Raw genomic sequence first — 12,111 nt, forward strand, 5'->3', positions numbered from 1 at the left:
CACACGGATGGGGATTTTAAAGGATTTCCCAACCTACTACAGTGTTATCCCCAACACCCAGCCAGGCTCCATCAAGTCTGTTGATATGCAAGAGGGAAAAGATACAGCTGACTTCCCCAGAGCCATTATAGATCTTATGGTCAGCGCGATATGTACGATGCTAGAATCACTGGACGACATTGGTACTTAGTCTTGGATGAGTAGTACCCATGCAATGGAACCTCCACCATATCAACACATACCATGGTTCCATTTCCCACCACATAGTCATATTCATAATTATAAAATAATACTTTGCTTTTCAATGCAAGAGTGATAAGTATACTACTTTGCATATAGTTTGATTAAAATAATCAAATGACATGAGCAAGCGATGAACTTGCCTTTCTTGACTGAAAGATGATGCAGGCAAAAGCTTCGATACGTGACAACTCCAAATTCTGAAATACCATCATCGTCCGGTAAGGACAATGTTTAAAGAACTGGCAAAGATGCTATAATGCATAGTATGAAATGCAATCGCCCCGAGCGTAACCTAACCCCGATGATTTAGGATTGTGTGAGTTGTAAAGATTTCTTTAGGGTGTGTTGCACTTTTAGGATGGTTCTCAAACAAGATTCTTTTTAGGATTTGGTTATATTGAAATCATAAACAAGTGATATAAGACATCATAACAATCATACACACAAAGGAATAGTGATTACCTAATAAATGAAGAGTAGTTATCAGTTTTAAGTTCTTCAATACATGGTTGATGATTAGTTATTATGTCCCTCAAAAGAATAACTCTGTAAGAACAAGTTACACAATGAATAAGAACTATTTCAAGTAGGAACTATTGGCTTTTATGGTTTGTTTGATATTTACTTCAAAAGAATAACTTTTGGAGAACAGGTTTAATAAAGAACAAGCATTACTACAAATAGGAGCTATGTGCTTCTAGGGTTTATTAGGGTTCACTATTAGGTTCATTTGATTCTCCAATTAGGGAATAGTTGGTTACTAAGTAGGAAGTCTCTAGGTGCAACATGTATTGGCATGTTTATTATTATGGTTGATCATAGGGTATCATATCAGAGGATGTTTATCAAGGTGGGGACATGAGTTAAACATTAGGGTTTACTATACCTTATCATTTTCTTCACTAAGTAATCATTAATGGTTCCTAAACTAGGTAGTTTATCATCCCCAAGTAGAGTTTAGTTAAGTAGAGACAAGTAAAGTGAAGTACTATATAGGGTTTGCTACTTAAGGTTTGATCTTAATGGTGTATTAGTAAGGGTTGGTAATCAATCGCTAACATGAGAGTCACAAGTTAAGGTTTTCACTTAGGTGATACTAGTTGTTCATATTAGGTATTATTAAAAAATGAAAGCATAGAATGATAATTTCATTTGCATTTGAGTTGATAAGGTCTTGATAAAATATAAGCATGTTTTTATTTTCTTAATCTAGATCCATAACTAAGGTTAAGTTCCTATGTTCATATGTTATAAACCCCAAAGATTTTAGAGTTGAAAATAATAATCTAGGGTTTTGGATTAACTGGATTGATGAGTAAAGACTTGAAACAAGATATATTTATTTTAAGGTTTATCATGATTATTTTCTATTATTAAGGAATAATGTGAAGACATGAAAGAAACAATTTTAGTTGCATCTTAGCCTTGTAGATATTTAGTAGAACATGAGATGCAATGTGTAAGAGTAAAGAATAACAACATTATAGCATTCATGGTGGTTTAATGGTTGACAATAATTTTATTACACAAAAATAAATTATTTACTTTAGGACTTAATTGAAATTGTTTAATGATTAGTTTATAGGTACTTAAAAGGAGTAATTGTTTAAGAAGATAATTCTTAATTGAATTTTTTTTATGATAAGAGCTAGTTGCTTGAGAGTTTAATATAATTCTCCAATATTATAAAAGAATAAGTATTAGGGTGAAGACATGAAATTAACAATTTAATTTGCATCTAGGACTTGTAAGCATTTAATATAAAATGAGCATGTATATTTGTTTTATTTAGTAAACATCAAATATAGTTGAAGAGAAAGAGTATTAATTCTTTTGATATTTTCCTCCATTGTAGAATCACATTTTAAGTGATTTAAAGTTAGGATTGGAATTTTGAATAATTAAATATAACGTTAAAGAAATAAGTGGGAACTATTGAATTATAGTTAAGAAGTACCTTTGAATAGATATTATTTTCTATTTAAAATTTTCTGGTATCAACTAATATTTATTTGCTTGCTTTCTAGTATTGATTTTATTGAAAAGAATTTCCTAAAAGAATTAGACTAAATGTTAGTTGGGCTATGGACCAGGAGGCTGCTGAGCAAATTGGCCCAAGACGTCTGGTCCGGCTTGGCCTAGTTTGGGGTCAACCCAAACCCTCCCACTCTCTCTTCTCGTTCTCTCAGTCACGCACGCACTACCCCCACCTCGATTTCTGCTCGTTCACGATGTGGTCGCCGCCCGCGACTCCGGCCGATTGCTGGCCGTCTCCGTCGCCGCCGCTCGCTCACGAGGCTTCGCCGCCCTCTCATCTTTCTTCTCCACCAAACCCCCCTCGCCGCGCCCCTGTCGTCCGCACCCGCACCCCAGACTAACCCTAGCCGCCTCCAGTTCCGGCCGTCACCGGCCGATTCCCACGCCGCCGCAGGTCGGCTGACCTCTGGCACGTCCTCCTCCGCGCATTCCTTCTGATGTGCTGCTCTACAGCCCTACATCGACCCCCTGTGTCCCCCCTTTGATCCGTCTCTACAGCTCATGGCGTTGGTCGATGTCGACCGCCCCTGGCACCTCCGGCCATCTTTGGTGCCGGCTCAAACTCCTCGTCGATCTCGACTACCTCCTCGAGCCCTTGGTCGTCCTTGTTGACAACCTTGACCACCCCTGCTACTTGGTCTATACTACTGTGGCTGTGTACTGGTGGTGATATGGTGCTGGTTGTGGTTGATGCACTGGTGGGGATGGTGCTGTGCTGGTGGTGCTACGACTAATTCATCCTTGACGCCGATGGGACGGCGCTGCGATGCAACCACGGCGGCAACGACTCTGGCTACTGCTCTACTGCATTGTGAGCTATATCTCTCTTTCTCTTTCTCTTTCGTTGTCTATGGTTTGGTGTTGTGAGCTGCCAAAACTTCCTACTTATGTGCTTGCGGTCTAGCTATTGCTCTACTTAATTTGAATTACGATGTTGGTATGATGCTATTTGATTGATAAATGAATTGGATGTGGTAGTGGTGTAACTGCAGCTCTATGAATCTATAGCTTATCGCGGCAGTAGTGCTTCATTTGGGATGAGTTAATCATCCAAAGTATGGGTGTGACCTGTTGTGATATTACTATGATGAAACTGGATTGTTAGGTTCATATGTTACGTTCAGTAATATTCAATTGTTGTTCTTTATGTGCTCTGTACGTATCCTATATGTTGCTGAAATGCTGCAGTGCATTCTTTGGATAAGATCAGATACATATACTTGGAAGTACTGCTTGCATGCTTCTTTAACATTTGAGTTTGGTTGGTGGTGTGCAAAATATTGAGGTATATTCTCTGTGTAGATGTTTAACTCATCTCTGGCATTGGTAAATGGCTGTTGTCTCACAACTAAGGAAGCTGAATATCCACTACAATATGCACTATTTACGTGATGCTTAGCTTGGTGGTTTGACTGTGAGCTTATGGTATGCATTTCATGCTGGATTGAGATGGTCCATGAATCATTTTATCGGTGTTATGGATTGGAATAGATATGTGTATGCTGCACTCACAGATGGTTTCTCTCGTTCCAGTTATAAACTGATAAGAACAGATCGTGTGCTGGATTTCTTGGCCCTGCCTGTGATGCAAAGGCTGAGGCTTTAATTAATACTAAGAATAGATACTATTTTGCCTTACTTCCCTCTGTGATGAGCTTAGCATAGCATCACTATGCAAGATCTGAGAGGAAAAGATTCTTCCTGTCCTCCTAGATATAAATCTAGTTGAAGGATAGATGGATCTGATTGCTTTGCATATCACACTTCTATTTTCCCCGGGATGCATATTAAGAACAGATGTTTCTGATCTTTAGTTGGTGTATACCTGCTTCTCTTTTGTAGCTAGATAGCTGGTTCATCTGGCTAATGAGGTGTGCTGCTTCTTGTGGCATGTCTGCTCCTCCTTGCTTCTTGATCTGCTTCACATGATTTATTTGTTGATCTTGGGCTCTAGTTCATCTGCATGTATTCTGATAGATCTGCTGATATTATGAGATGGATTTGGCTACATGGACTACTGATTTATTTGGCTGAAGTGTGTGTGATCAAAAATGTTGGTGTTGTTGTTACACTGCTTTGGTAAAGCCTGAGCCAAATGGTTTGGCTAGCTGTGGCTGTGTGGTTTATATAGTGTTGGGATGTTGGCTGTGAGAGTGACAACACACAGTTGCATGTGTGTGTGAGCTGCTTACAGGTGGGACCCTCCTGGTTCAAGTTTCCCTGTGAAGATCTTTGTAGCTGTGGATCAACTCAACTGAGTCGGTATTATCTTGAGTTGGGATTTATTCTTGATATTGCCAAGTGTTAAATTGACCCTGCCCATGATGCATGAGCCTGAGGCCAAAATTTGAAGATAAGAACAAATACTACAGATCTAGCCCCCAACTATCTACTCAATGATGAGTTTAGCATAGCAATTCTATGCCAAAACCTAAGAGTCATCACTAACCAAAAATTATCTCTCTTCTACTTGTTTTGTTTCCCTTATTGCAGGAAAATAAAATAAGAAGATCAATATTAGACTTAGGAATTCTTGTATTATTCTTGTAACCTTCTATTTCATTTGTACTTGTAATTATTATTTCTTTGTATTCTCCTATTTCTTAAGCTCCAGCATTAACATGATCGTAGCAATTCCACACAAGATCTAGCCATTGCAGAGCTTCACCAAGCTCATCATGCACCACATTGCTATGCTCATGCTCTGCAACACTATGGACATGAACTGCATTCGTTGTTTCGAGTGTGCCCTGACTTGTTTGACCATTTGCTGACAAGGTCGTCAAGTTGGAGTGCAACACGGTGGGAAGGGGCTCCCATCGACTACACGGGTACAAGTACGAGCTAGTGCTCAGTCGGTGGACTAAGGCGCTCAAGCCGGTGGTGTCGAGGAGGATGGAGGCAGCTGCGCAGCCACCACCAGCGGTGGGGAAAGGCCCAAGCTCGGCCACCTGCCTAGGGCCCTCATTCACCATCGTTGCTACGCCCAACTAGATGTGAAGGACTTGCACATGCTCATCATTCCACCGGTGTTCCAGGACGGCTTGAGGGAATCGATCAAAATCCCTCTGTCGTGCAGTGTGGCCATCTCAGCCAGTCGCTGGTGCGACGAGTGGGTGCAGGTCGGGTATCACGCCGGGTAGGTGGTGTTGGGGAGGAAATGCCGATGGTCGTCTACAAGTACGACCTGGAGCATGTCGATGTGCTGGAGTTCAAGGAATTCGGCCTAAATATGAACATTTACAAGCACAACTGCTCCAGCGTTAAGACCTATGTCCGTCGTGACCACGTCTAGTGTGGGGCCTCCATGTTTATGTGTCCATATGTATATGTCTATATGTCTGTAGTAGTAAGCGCGACACAATGATGAACATACGTACGGATGTGGTTTATTTTTGTCCTGGGTTATAGCCTAGCTGAGAGGCTTCCGAAGCCTTAGGTTGCTTTTGATTAGGGTGTCGAGTCTGAACCCCTGACTTGTAGGCATAGGTGTATATTAAACCTGCTTACTAATCTGATGGCCCTTGCCAAATTCAGTGTGTTATATGTAATCATAGTCGTTAGGGGGTAATATCACCAAGTTTGAAGTGGTGACCATAAGCCATCTATAGCACATAATCAAACACTATTTTTTCTCTCTAGCTACCAGATTGATAAACGGTGCGGCCTATCAAATAATGAGCCGAAATTGCACCGAAACAAAGTGTTAAAAACCAAACTATATGCATAAACAAGCTCCAGCATCGGTTTCCACTAATGCAACAGCCGACGAATCAAATCGTGAAAATCGTAGAAAAAACATGCATGCCAGAATTCCGAGAGAACTAGCTTATCCTAGACCGGGTGCCATGACACGTACCCTTTGTTGCACCTTCATTTTAGGCATACAAAATTCCGAGAGAAAGTGGTCGTTAGTTCGTTACACCTTTTACCGTGGTGTGTTCGGGCGTGGTTGATCCATCGAGCATGCCTACGAAGTACCTAAGCGGCGCGACACATCTTGGAAGGACGATCACGATCCTCTCTGGAAGCCACTCATCTACTCCGATGTGTTTGAATGGGCAGCTTTGCCTTAGCGTGCAAGTTACTTTCCCTTCCCTCCTCCGATCCATTTCCTCCACTGCCGGCCTGCTTGTCGTTTCTCTGTAATGGACTTGTCTAGGCACAGCTAACCTTCCTGCTTCCGTCCGAGACAACGTGTTCACCATAATGCAATGGTTTGGCATCTGCGTGCGTTGTTTCGGTAGAGAGCACACACTTGCACGTGATTTAAAAGTGTAATCTTGTTCTTCCGTGCTTTTGCTCTGGAGCATCTTCAGCAGATGGTGTAGATGTATAATAACCCCTATTTTATATGGGCACGGCTAGAGATCAGGCGACTGAGATTTAATTAAATCTCAGTCACCTCGTCACCAGTCAGCAGTTTATCACCATCACCGAAAATGTTTAGTTTTGGCAGTCAACATCTCGAGCTGCGTTCTTCATGGGCTGCGATATTTGCGTTCGTTCTTCATGGGCTGCGTTCTTCATGGATGGTGGGCTCTCATGATCGTATTGCCTAGGCCTACAAATAAAGCACCAAAGGCCACCCAAGCAACAACAAAAGACTTATTACGTGAGGTTTGTGATTTTCTTGTTACTTTAAAGTACGATTATATGAGAAGAAGACATACTCGTATTTTCACTAAATTAAATAGTTGTAAATCATGTGGAGAAAAATCTAAGTTCAACTTAAGTGAAACTGCAAAAGGGTCACTTGCAGCCCACATACAATTAGAAAAATCCTAATTGCAACATGCGTGTAACTGAAAAATATCAGTTGCAACCCACACACGATAGAAAAATCTCGGTTGCAACGCACGTGCGACCAAAAAAAATCGTGGTTGCACCCCACATGCAACTGGAAAAAACTCAGTTGCAACCGACATGTAACTGGAAAATCTCGGTTGCGACCATGAAGAACTGGAAACATCTCAAGTTTAACAAATGTGCAACTACAAACATTCGTAGTTATATCCCATATGCAACTAGGAAATTTTTGTTGCAACTAGGAAAATCTTAGTTATAATCCACGTGCAATTGGAGAAGTCTCAGTTACAACCCACGTGCGATTGGAAAAATTCTCAGTTGCAACCAGTGTGGAACTAGCAAATGTCAGTCGCAACCCACATGAAACTAGGAAAATCTTAGTTGCAACTCACGTGTAATTGGAGAAGTCTCAGTCACAACCCAAGTGCGATTGGAAAAATTCTCAGTCGCAACCCACATGCAACTGGAAAAAAATTAGTTGCAACCCACATGTAACTGGAGAAAAATCAGTTACAACCCACATGCAATTGAAAAAAATCTCAATGACAACCAATATCTAACTACGTAGGCTAGCACGAATTACGATGCAATCCAACGCTTGAGGATATTTTCTTAGTTGTAACCCATGTGTCGCTAAAAAAACTTCAGTTGGAAGTCATGTGCAACTCAAAATTACTAAGTTATAATTGATATGTAACTGGTAATATGTCAGCCGAGCATTTGATCCACACCTTTTTTCGAAGGACAGTACGCACAAAAAAGAAGAAACAAAGGCAAAACAAAGTAAAAAAAAAGCCCACGTGCTACCAGGCACGACAAGAAACAAATCAAAAGGCCCACAACGGGGCAGATGGAGCAGCCCACGACAAAAAGATTCAGCGTACACTCGCACGCGGTTGAATGTGCCAGACAGCCAGCCAAAACGCGCCAGCCAAAATGGTAACAAGCTGCACAAATCTTAACGTTAAATCTAACCGTTAATTAGGTGACTGAGACATAATAAAAATCAGCCGCCTGATTTCTAGCAAATCCGATTTTATATCACATGAGCAAAATAAATCAGCTCCAACAGATGATGTAGATGTAAAAAATAGCTTGAATTTTTTACATCGCGATACAAATTTTACATCACCTGAGGGGTGATCTATCTAGGCGATGCAAACAGATAAACAGTCCTGCGGGAGCTCGAACTGCCACTTTAGACTTTTCCTAGCTTCCCCGCACATCCTCCTCTGCCACCGCCGGGCGGTCCCCGACCGATTCTGGCAGGCCACCACCGGGAATCGACCCACCGTTGCTCGCCAGTTGCCTGTCAACCCCCGTTCCGTCTCGCCGGACTCGTCCCGCACCCAGGGATGGCCGAAAACAAACCACCGCCACCGTGATTTCTGACCTAACATCGGCTAAATTCCAGCCGATTCTGGCTCACCGTGGCCGTCTACCAGCCGTTTGCGGGGCTGCAGAACACCTAGGAGGTTTGATCTGCCACCCGCGAGCTCTCGCGTGGCCGGAGGGGACGGGTCACTGACCGGAGTCGATCGACTCCGCCTCGCGCTCTCCCGACTCACCACCATCATCCATCGACCTCGTCTCGCCTGCGTCGATGCAACTGAGGCATCCGTCTGCCTCAAGCTTCTCTGCCCTGTCGTGGGCGCGTTGATCTACCACCGATGGCCAAGAAGCTCGGCATTGCAGAACTTAATTATGTAGTAGTTACTAATTTTTGCTTAATTTTGCATCATTGAAATGGTAGTAAAAAAGATGGAAAATGGCAATGGTTAATTATGTGTGTAGTTTGAATTTTATTTGAATTGTGCCAAAGTTTGAATTCTTATTTAAAGTTTTGTAGCGCTAGTGATGTAAATTACATCACCTACATCATCTGACATTTAAGAGAAAAACTAGTAACCTAAAAATAGGTGATGTATAATTGCTCAGACGATAGGTGATGCATAAATGCTTTTAAGACCGGGGTCCGGGGCAGCTAGAGCTTCCACTGGATCTTGTTCTGACCATCACGCCACCTACATTTGGAGCGGCCTTTTCTTTCTTTTTTAAACGGTCCAGTATGAATTTTCTCGAGGAGAACGTTCATTTCAGAAAGCAAATCGCAGTGTCCCCAAACCGATCCGGCCGGACCAAAGCCACACGCGCTAGACCCAACCCCGATCTAGTCAATACACATTTTCAATTCTTTTTCTCTCTGACACGCATCACCGCTCTTCGTCCACTCTTCTTCACTGAGCTCCGAGCAAGGACACTGAACCGCCGCCGCCGCCGCCGCATCCCGATCTCGCCGCGGGAAAAGACCGCGGAACCCTGGGTCCCTCTCCCGCGCGGACCGGCGCATGGACACCGCCCCGTCGCTCGCCGCCGACCTCTGGCGGCCTGTCCACCGCGAGGCGTCCTCCGTCCTCACCGACCGGAGCAATGGCAGCCGCGGCGTCGGCTGCAGGAGGTCCCGCAGCGACGCAGCTTCGCAGGAGGAGGATCCGTACAAGATCGTATCCACCTCCGGCGACGGAGCCGGCCAGGAACTGGTGAGGCTGTTAGTGTTAGCTCCATTAGCTTCTCCCGTCTCCTGCTCGTGCGGTCGTTGATTGCGATTGGGTGTGATCTGTTTGGGGTTTGTGCTTTTCTTGCCCGTGGGAGCTGGAAGCACCCGAATTGTGCATTTCACGGGTCCTGTCGCTGTGATCTGCTCCTCTATCTACTCAGATATGCCCATGTTTCTGCACGTCGGTCAAAATGCAGTGCGCTTAGCTTGGGCAATGCAGTCTGATTAGCTCAAATCGGGACAGAACTAGCCGAATACGGTCGATGTGGGCTCTAAAAATGCTGGTTCCTGACTCTCGAGCAAGACGGAGGTCAATGCCATGGAGTAGCACGTCACGCCCCTCATGATCGCATCTATTTCTCTCCCATTTTCAATGCCCCAAGTAGAATTATGGGTGTTTCACTGTGAATGCGTGCGTATACTTGTCTTTAACTGTCCATCCATCTGATGGTTGAATCAGCTGAAAGTTCCGTGCTCTGTTCTGCAGGCTCGTCCAGAAGCAAAACGTTTGAAGAAGGTCAAGCCTAGTGAAGACGATGACGCTCAAACCGATTCAGGAAATGCTAGTAAGGTTGTTCATGAAAATCCTAAACCGCCAGAGCCGCCAAAACAGGACTACATCCATGTGAGGGCACGGAGAGGTCAAGCAACGGACAGCCATAGCCTCGCGGAAAGGGTAAGCTGCTCTTGCCTTTTCACCCTGGAGATTTGCGTGTTTAGTGCCAAATTGATCTACCAATTTAGAATGCTCAAATGTTCAAGTGTCTCGGGAACTCAATGTTTGTTTATTGACAACAGGCACGGCGAGAGAAGATAAGTGAACGCATGAAAATGCTCCAAGATCTTGTCCCTGGATGCAATAAGGTTTACTTTGCGTAACGCTACGTCTCTAGAATTTCATGTCTCAACAATCCTGTTGTCACTTCCTTCTGAAACATTCTGTTCCATTTTTTAGGTTGTCGGGAAAGCATCAGTTCTTGACGAGATAATAAATTACGTCCAGGCTTTACAACGTCAAGTAGAGGTATGAGGCTTTCACAATTGCGCCTTGCGTGGAATTATCTGCTCATCTATGTTCAGGACTCGATGAACACAACATATCTTTTCTCCGCAGTTTTTGTCGATGAAGCTTGAAGCAGTAAATGCTCAGGTGAATAACAGAGTTGCGTCTGAATCGAAAGATGTAAGTCTAGTTGGTGATTCTAAACAGTTTATGTCAATAACCTTGAGCTTCCTGCATTCTGCAAAAATAACGTAGGTCTTGCACTTTAGAGAAAATAAGTTAGCTTCCTGGAGATCATTAAAAGAGTTATGGCATATCCTGCTTTTGCACATAATCTCAGCTTCAAGCTTAATATTTCAGAATAACCTGATTGCCCAACTTGCAGTTTCTTGTCTTGTTACTATCCAAATGCTACCCATCCCAAGATCGTTCATTAATCTGTGGGACATTGATGTTTGAACTCCGAAGCTTTATTCTTGCTCTATCTTGTTTTTCAGTAATCAAACTCCATCTAAACCATTGAAAAAGTTCCTGGCCATTACTTTCTCTCGAATGCTTATGAAAAAGTTCTTCCTGAGACATTAGCTAATGTAATAGTATCGTTATTAAATGCTCAGATTCCATCTGGCATTTCCACATGTTTTTGCTGTTTACCAGTATGATCCTTTCATCAGATACCGCTCTGGTCACTGGTGTTGTAGCTCAATATTTGGATTTTCAAGCTAGTGCATTGTTGAAATGGCAATATTTTTTCCCTTTTTCTCTTGCTGTGATGATTTTGCTCACTACGTGAAATGTGCTTGCAATCTTTAACTAAGGGTGAAACATATTCCTGCTTTTTTGTAGGCTGGTGCTCAGCCATATGGTGCTCAGCCATATCATACAACTCTTGGTTTGACATTAGATCCACAAACGCCAAGGGAATACGCCCAGGCCTCAACATCAGAGTGGCTTCACATGCAGGTTGGCAGCACATATGAAAGAGTGACATGAATAAACACGGGATTCCATTTGACAAGATTCCATTTGGTGGCCAATAAAGTGTTCCAGGATCAATCAAATCCATGGTCTTAGGTTTGTTTCTCCATGTTACCTCACGGCTGATGTATTATGGTTAATTGCATAAGGACTGAAAGATCACTGACTGTTCAAAATACCCGTTTTTTTTCCTGATTCTCGTGGGAATTTAAGTTGAACTGTTAAATGCAATATCCCAATGTTCCGAACAGGCTGATAAGAACGATCTAATGTCTCCTGATTGAAAGGCATACACTTGTACAATGCGCACGGATTCTACGAGCTATACTTGCTTCGAGGCAGCTAGCGAGGAGTAAAATTACACATATTTTACGGTTTGAGTACGGAAGTTGGGATGGCACACAGTCCACCGTTTCATAATTTCTTTTGAGGAGCCTCTCCATTTCGCATAATTCCCGTGTTGTACATTTTTCATTTCGGTGAT

The 12,111-nt window shown here is 43.0% G+C and overlaps 1 protein-coding gene across 1 annotated transcript; it reads left to right on the forward strand.

Annotated features, from left to right (window-relative positions):
- Window positions 1-9,437: 9,437 nt before the first annotated feature.
- Window positions 9,438-11,703, forward strand: LOC124672473 (transcription factor BHLH094-like). The gene is made up of 6 exons (XM_047208693.1): window positions 9,438-9,629; window positions 10,134-10,322; window positions 10,445-10,510; window positions 10,602-10,670; window positions 10,761-10,829; window positions 11,496-11,703. Exons 1-6 carry the CDS (start codon window positions 9,438-9,440, stop codon window positions 11,640-11,642), a joined length of 732 nt encoding a protein of 243 aa, XP_047064649.1. The 3' UTR covers window positions 11,643-11,703.
- Window positions 11,704-12,111: the final 408 nt, after the last annotated feature.

Source organism: Lolium rigidum, chromosome 7 (genome assembly GCF_022539505.1).
Source record: "Lolium rigidum isolate FL_2022 chromosome 7, APGP_CSIRO_Lrig_0.1, whole genome shotgun sequence".
NCBI classification, from domain to species: Eukaryota; Viridiplantae; Streptophyta; class Magnoliopsida; order Poales; family Poaceae; genus Lolium; species Lolium rigidum.

Excerpts from the sequence above, each read along its gene's own strand:
- LOC124672473 (XM_047208693.1), top strand. The coding sequence starts at position 9,438 with ATGGACACCGCCCCGTCGCTCGCCGCCGACCTCTGGCGGCCTGTCCAC. Across the intron at positions 9,630-10,133 it reads ACGGAGCCGGCCAGGAACTG|GCTCGTCCAGAAGCAAAACG; the intron begins GTGAGGCTGTTA and ends TCTGTTCTGCAG. Across the intron at positions 10,323-10,444 it reads GCCATAGCCTCGCGGAAAGG|GCACGGCGAGAGAAGATAAG; the intron begins GTAAGCTGCTCT and ends TATTGACAACAG.